This window comes from Centroberyx gerrardi, chromosome 6, assembly GCF_048128805.1.
Source record: "Centroberyx gerrardi isolate f3 chromosome 6, fCenGer3.hap1.cur.20231027, whole genome shotgun sequence".
NCBI lineage: Eukaryota > Metazoa > Chordata > Actinopteri > Beryciformes > Berycidae > Centroberyx > Centroberyx gerrardi.
The window spans coordinates 10,316,069-10,324,038 of NC_136002.1; the positions used below are offsets into that span (position 1 = coordinate 10,316,069).

General features: G+C 38.1%; 1 protein-coding gene across 1 annotated transcript; it reads left to right on the top strand.

Moving 5' to 3' along the window:
* Window positions 1-1,643: 1,643 nt before the first annotated feature.
* LOC139919783 (lymphocyte antigen 6D) lies at window positions 1,644-3,086 on the top strand. The gene is made up of 3 exons (XM_071909626.2): window positions 1,644-1,795; window positions 2,455-2,553; window positions 2,794-3,086. The coding sequence occupies exons 1-3, from the start codon at window positions 1,744-1,746 to the stop codon at window positions 2,871-2,873; spliced, it is 231 nt and encodes a 76-aa protein (XP_071765727.1). The 5' UTR covers window positions 1,644-1,743; the 3' UTR covers window positions 2,874-3,086.
* The last annotated feature ends 4,884 nt before the right edge of the window (window positions 3,087-7,970 follow it).

Here is a 7,970-nt window from a genome sequence, read left to right on the forward strand (position 1 = left end):
GTGGATTGAACAAAATAAAAAGTACATTCAGTGTATGTTAACTAAGGCAATAGTTCTGATTGGTTAAATATTACCCTTTGATTAATGGGATATATCGGACGGGGTTACAGAAATATTACATTTCCATATTTGTGTGACTGTGTATCCTTTTTAACGTTTTAATGTAGGAGTTGTTTAATTTACTTGAATTTGTTTTTGCACCCTTGATTTACTTTTGACACTTCTCACCCTGACCCTTAGAGCCACTACATCAAATTCAGGGAAACTTCTACAGCATAGATGACGCAGCCTAAGCCTTGGTGCATACACTTTCTTTTTCATGTTTTCATTTGACTCAGGGTGAGGCAGCTGGGGTATGATGCAATTTGTTATACTTGGTCTATGTTGACTTTGACAATAGTTAATAGATACAAATATCAGCCTTTGAGTAACAGGTTATATGTTGCCAGGGAATCACTTTATCAATCTTAAACTGAATCTGTAGTTTAAAGAAATACTCCATTTCCATAGTCCTATGCACTTTGTAATGTACAATTATAGTGTAACTTCTGTGAATTTATTTTTGCGTCTTTTATTTACTCACATGGAGTTGATTTGTTAACATGGATATTTAACAGTTTATAGGCTTATTTATTTTTTAAACTTGCATTCTCACAGTAGTTTTGTATTGTTTTATTCAAGTTGGCTACATGTAAAAGATGATTTATTAATTCATATGTCTTGCACTGTTGCTTCTGTCTCCTGTTGTCAGTGTGTGTGAACCTCAGTGACTTATCAATATACTGCATCTCTGTCTGTATGTCACCAAGACAGATTCCTACACACCTGTTGCACTTGGAGATCAAAGTGTTTCTGATGATTTGGTGTTAGTTACACACAGACACTATATTGTTAAAGAATATGTTTCTTCACCTCAAGAAGACAGCTTTTGGTGATTTCTTCTGCTACTTCAGGTGTCTTTTGTCCTGTGTAACGTGCCTTCCATTAAAGGCATTAAATGTTTCCACTTCATTTTCAAGTTGCCTAAAATGAAATTGAAATTGACTATTATTTTGTAGCACACCAGCACACTGAGCAACACCCATGTCTCTCAATACCTTCTTAAGAATAATATCAACATAGGCCATTGTAAGTCAGTAGTAGTTGTATGAATATAATGCAGGGCGGTGCTGAGAAATAGGTTGTTTAATGTGATTTCATCAAACCTAACCCAGATAAATAAAGTATTATGTAATGTGTTCTGCTGTGGAAAGGATGCTGTCTCACCGGTTAGACCAGGACAAACTGGCCTCTAATGCTTTGACGGTAACAGACCTAAAGTATGAGAAAATACTTCCTGACTGGCAGGAATCCATGATAAATTCTCTGATATAATTAGATTCATAAATTAGTAGAGAGAAACCCCTCATTAGGTCAGCTATAGCAGATAATGTCAGAAACTCAAAGGTCATAAATTCATCATAAAAAGCCTGCAGAACCAAAATCTAAATGTGAACTTCAGCTGATCTTCCTACAAAGTGGAATACGATAGCTTGTTCTTCTGGAAAGGTACAAGACAGATTAAGTAACTCTTTGTCTGCTTGATTTTCCACTTTGCTTCGAGACAATAGAGCTGAAAGGAATGTGCAGCATTCACTGTAAGATGATACACAAGGAAATGCAGGACTCAGTTGTAGCCTGGTATGTGGTGTGGCAGTATAAAAGTGTCAGTGAGCAGGATGTGTCCGCACACCAACTGACAACATGAAGGTCCTGCTGCCCACGCTGCTGCTGCTGCTGCTGTGTAGCACTCAAGGTGAGGACACTAACATTACATTGATATTTACATTCTGCAGTTTGGGATACCAGAAAGCATATAAAGATCACAGTGGGATATGAATATGAATACTTTTCTAAGAATCTTTTTTAAATTGATTTTGTTATATAACATTTAATTGTGGAAGGACATTGTTTCCTATACAAGCAGAGTAAATACACTACCAGTTTGGACACATCTGCTTGAATGTACGATGTTTTTTTATTATCTTGAAGCCATTTTTATCTAAGATAAAAATAAAGATCATAGAGATTTATTTTTTTTTGGTCACTGCATAAATCCACTTATTTATTTCATTGTTTTGATGTCTTTACTATTATTCTAAAATGTGGAAAATAGTAAAAAAAAATAAAGAAAAATGTGGTGTGTCCAAACTTTTGACTGTATATCTCATGTAAATTATGAAATTGAAAAGCTATCCTGAACTAAGCTTCAACTACTCTACCATCTACCCAGTTTCCATCAAGCTGGTTGTTGTGTTGCTTTCCCTGCTCATTCCCAGACAACCGTTGGGGTCGTAACACCGACTAAACATCGCTGTTGCCTTTATGCCTAAATAGTTTTTATACTGAAGTAGTGACAAAGTGACAAAGACAGTGACTAGGAGCCTGTTTTGATGGACGCTGTCTTCTGTTCAGTGCACGCGCTCAAATGCTATACCTGTGACGGTGACGAGTCCTGCAAGGCGGAGACGGAGTGTCCATCATCCTCCATGTACTGCAGGACTATTGTGGGCAGTACGTATTACATTCTCTCTGCTCCAATCACTTGGTTTTGCTTTCAGTCTTAACCACAACGTAGGCTATGTATATACTGTGTGTGTGTGTGTGTGTGTGTGTGCGTGTGTGTGTAGCCTTTTTTCTCTTCATTTTCCCTACTTTTGAAATATCAAGCTTTTTATTTTTCACCTTTTCAGATTGTTACAGTAACAGAGGGATGGTTCAATCATTGCAAAACCTTTCTTTTTTTTCCCACAGCTGAGAGCATTTCTCGAACCTGCGAGGATGAGTGCACCGAAGACGTTAATGTCATCTGCTGCCAAGACGACCTGTGTTAATCCTGAGACTCAGCGTTCAATTTCACTTTCTGTTCTAATCAACACACATGAAAAAAATAATGGATCAAAGTCTGTATGACATCTGGATATTATGGAAGTGTGATTCCCTGGGTGGGTGATGGCTGCAATGACACTTTAATGTGAATGTCCTGTCTGTGATTCTTCTTGCTTTCATCTGCACAATGTCAGTGAAATCAACACTTTTGAAATGAACCTCAGCTGTTTTGCCTTTTATTTCATGGCCTTCTGCAATTACACAAGACGCTGGTAGTCACATATGAAGAGGGTTTTACACAAATGAGTCGATGTGGATTTTATTTATGAATTAGTGCTAGAAGCAGGGCAAACACACACACACACACACACGCACACACTTAATCCCCTCCTGATGCTCCTGAGTGGGTCACTGCAGCAGCCAGCTGGTAAGTGGGTCGCCACACTGTCACAGTTGTGATGGGACGTTTGGAGTCAGCTCTTTAGAACTCATTCATTACAAAAAAAAAATCTTTTAATTCATCTTATTAATTAGTTTCAGTTGTCCAATGTGCAGGTGGGGCAGGGAAAACCTCCGCTGACCAATGAATGAGATTTAAAAGGTTCTCACTCACTGAGAGCATTTCCGTATCTAGTTTTAAACAATGAGTGACTGTATGTTAGCATTAGCGATGCTCAACTGATACAATTTACAACTCTTTTAATGATCTACAATACCAGTCAAAAGTTTGGACACATTTGATTGAATGTACTATGTTTCTCACTATCTTAAAGCCATTTTGATCTAAAGGCTTATGATTATATACTTGAAATTTGCTTTTTAGACAAATATAAATAGTGAATTAGTTGATGCCTGTGTATGAATTTCTTTCCAAAGCCTTTGCCTTTCCATCGAGACAAAGGGGGACTACTTTAAAGAATCTAAAATATAAGATAGTTTTTATTTGTTTAACACTTTTTTGGTCACTGAATAATTCCATTTGTGTTATTTGATGTCTTTACTATTATTCTAAAATGTGAAAAATAGTAAAAAATAAAGAAAAATGTATGTGTCCAAACTTTTGAGTGGTAGTGTAGTCGTCCAGGCAAATTGTTGCTCTCAATTTAGATTTACAAATATACATATACATACATATATATATATATATATATATATATATATATATATATATATATATATATATATATATATATATATATGTATAGTTGAAAATAAATGAATCACCCATGAGTCACATGGCCCTATCACTCAGACCTGCTGCCATATTCATCCAGACTGGCAGGATGAACTCACTCTACCCAGTCCACAGAGGGGGGATATTATACCCTGTTACTCAGTCACGTACAGTACCTGGCAACCTGGATTTTTGCCCAGAAACCGAGGATTGTAGGGCAAGTCTCATTCAGAGGCTGAAGGCTGAAAATGAGGGATTAAGAAGCTAAGAATAGTAGGCACTAGCATATTGCACATGACACACCGGCTGCAGAGGAGAAATCTACTGCAGGAGTGTGCTGAGCGTTTGGCTCGTTTTAAAGAGAAGGTGTATGCAAGACCGATTATTTGTAGTGTGCTGAAGGAAAAAGTAAAAGTGCTTCAATTATGTAGTGAAATGATCAAAGGAGGGGAAACGTGTAGCAGGCTGACAGCAGACTGACAGGAAAGTAGAGAACATTCATGAAGGGCAGATTGTGTAAGAGAGAGGAGAATGGTTAAAGAATTTTTAAACTCAATATTAAGAATGAACTCCTAATATTGTATAATCTCAGTGTATTTATATGATATTTCTATGATCATCGTAGAGCTCTTTTACACAGGCATCAGATGTTTTCATTTGAAACCACAAATGTTTCCTGTGAGTCAAACAACACAAATGCATTCGCATCAGCTCACAGAGATTTAAAAAAAAAAAAGTTAAAATATAACTCGGATGAATTGACTAAAACGAATGCACAGGGTGGTATCAAAATACTTTTCAATACTGCAAACCATTCCTCCTATACAACATAACACATTGAACATAATCAGTGTGAAAATATATAGGTCGTAAATGCTAATCTCTCCGTCTGCTTCTTCTCCACATTAGAGCAGCCCAGACATTAGAGTTGGACGATTTATGGATTAATAATAACCAGAGTATTATACGCAACCTTCACACTTACATGTGTCAAAAGGTTAAATACACACACACAAACATATTCTTCTCTCTCTCTCTCTCTCTCTCTCTCTCTCTCTCTCTCTCTCTCTCTCTCTCTCTCTCATATATATAATTGAAATACATCCAAAAGAAGCACTTTTCCTGATAATGAAACACTTGGTGCTTTTGCATTACTATTCGGTGAGCGGTCCCAAACTAAAAAAAGGAACAATTTTGCATAATTGCATAATGCGTAATTCCTCTCATTAAGGATTATGCTTTCTGATGAAACCAGCGGTTACATAAAGCCACATTTAGAGCACAAGGGAAAATAATACGCTCATCCACGCTAGCCCACACAGGAAAGAGTTGTGGCTGAGAAGGTGACAGAATTAAGTACGCCCCCTGCTGTGGTGTGTGTGTGTGTGTGTGTCTGAGACTAAGAGCTTAAATAATATCTGAGTGAGGCCAGCATGAGGCAGTAAGGGCATGGCACCATACTAGTATAGATGAAGCCCCACATTTCCTCTTAGTAGTGCATTTTCCACATGTTATGTAAGCTCTTTGTTCCCACAGTTTTTTTTTTTTTTTTTCTACTACTCTTGTGTGTGGGACAGGTTGGGGGCGGCGCTCTATTCTTCCTAAAAGTCTTGTAAAAAAAAAAAAAAAAAAAGAAAGTCCGCTAGTCTGGTCCTGGTAATACTGTCATAATTCCGATAATGCATTTATGAAATTCCATCTTATCAAATGAGTTCAAATCATCTGTTATTTATAGGCTTGTATCTGGAGCTCAGTCGGCCAAGTAATAAGGCTTACATCCAATCCCAATAAAACAAGGAGCTTTCTAGGATTTTATTGACTGCTAAGTTTAAATGGTGCTTTTAAAATGGCTCTGTTAAGGCAATACTGCTGTGAAAATAACTGCTTTGAGGGATTCATATGATTCAAAAGCCATTAAAACAGGTCCGATCTGTCTGAACTCAAATTGCTGTATTAAATCAGATACTAGGCTATATGAAAAGTATATAACCAAAATGCTCATTTAATGCTTAGATAAAGTTTCAATCAATGAATGTCTGTGAAAAAACACTACAAAATAAGAGTCCCCAAACACCAAAAGTGCAAAGGCTGAAGCCACTCTCACAGCACCCTTCACTCTCTCTGCACCTTACATTAGGGTTGATGGCAGCCTAAAGAAGGTGGAGGATTGACTGGTTGAACTGGTCAGCTCCCAGGTGTGACTGTGTGGAATTGTGTGAATGTGAAGCAGAGCGTTGGTGAAAAACAGCATGGCTTCCCTGCAGAAAGATAAAGGCTAAAAGCAAAGACTGAAGCTGCTGCTCCACCAATGGTGGGCTTGTTGTCATGTGTGCGGTCTGCTTCAGCTAGTGGAGTAATGGTGGTCCATCTATTGGATTAGAGGAGGGATTTCACTGTGGTATTAATCTGAGAAGACAGCAGGCGACCCAGGCTGGGCTCACAGAGAGCTGTTGTCTCTCTCAGTCTCTGGCTGTCACTCAGCACACTGTTAGACTCCATTAGACGCACTGACTCGCAGGAGACATGAACCTTTTCTGCTTCTCGCTGGTAAGAGACAAACTTTCACGCTTTCTGCTTCTTCTTAACTGTAATTTTGTTTTGTTGTTTTTTGACTGTGTGTAATTGTGAGAGAAACTAAAGAGAAAGTCACAGATTGATAGAGATGAGAGGTTGTCCCTATAAAAGGCTTAGCAATTCAAAGTATATGTAAACTATAACATGCTCTGTAAACCATTAAGTGCTGGACAATGGTGCAGAAACAGAAGTTGTGTAGTTGTAAGCATGGTGTGTTTATGCATGTAGCAAAAGACTGTAATTCTGGTGTGACTCCTACTGCTATGAGAGATTGTTGTTTGTAGCCTGCCAGTGCGATATACACTCAATGTATAATATATTAGGAACATCTTCCTGATATTGAGTTGCAGCCCCTTTTGCACAATCCACATCTCAACTGTCTCAAAGCTTAAAAATCCTTCTCTAACTCGTCTACTTCTCTTTATCTCCTCTTTATCTCCTCCTTTGTCATTGGTAGAGATTTAATAAGGGAAATCAATAAGGGATAATGGCTTTTACCTGGATTCACCTGATCAGTGTACTTCATGATAAGAGTATTTAGTACTATTGTGTACTAGAACGTTGCAGTTAATGTATTTAATTGATGGTTAAATCATGCAGAAGTGATGCTACAGGCATAGGTGAGGAGACCAGAGTTATGAGATGTGTGTAGTGGGCAGCAAATACAAACGCACGCATACACACACACTCAACACACACATATGGTCCTTCAGATGTTGCTACAGCTGTCATGCTTACACGTGTGTGTGTGTGTGCACAAGGACATGTGCACACACGGAGACACACAGAAACTTCTCCTTGGACAGATGTCGGAGATGTTGACCAACAATCAGGATTATTAACTGACGTCCTCCTGCAGCGACAGAAGGCTGGACGGACAGTGATTACACTTTCTGATTGCCCTCTCAGTTGCTGCTACTCCGCATCACGTGTACAGTGAGCTACTGACTGCTTAGACAAATAGATCACAAACCCATTCATGATGTATTTACAATACATTTCAAATACACCTAGTTTAGGTTAGGTTAGGTACCTGCTCAATACAAACTTGAGGTGAGATAAAACACACACAAACATCTCACAAAAAAACTGGATGACGAACAAAGACATAATTGCACTGGATAACAGCAACTAAATGATAACTAAACAAGTAGGAAAATGGTATTGCAACAATTAAAAGCATGGACAATGAAGGGAAATTAATTAAGTTCATAAAATATCCCTGATGCAGATAACAAAATCACAGGGGAAGTTGGAGTGTGGTAATGAGTGGATGGGTGTGTGTGTGTGTGTGTGTGTGTGTGTGTGTCTGTACGTGTGTGTAGTGGACCTTTATATCTCTGTTAGATCACTC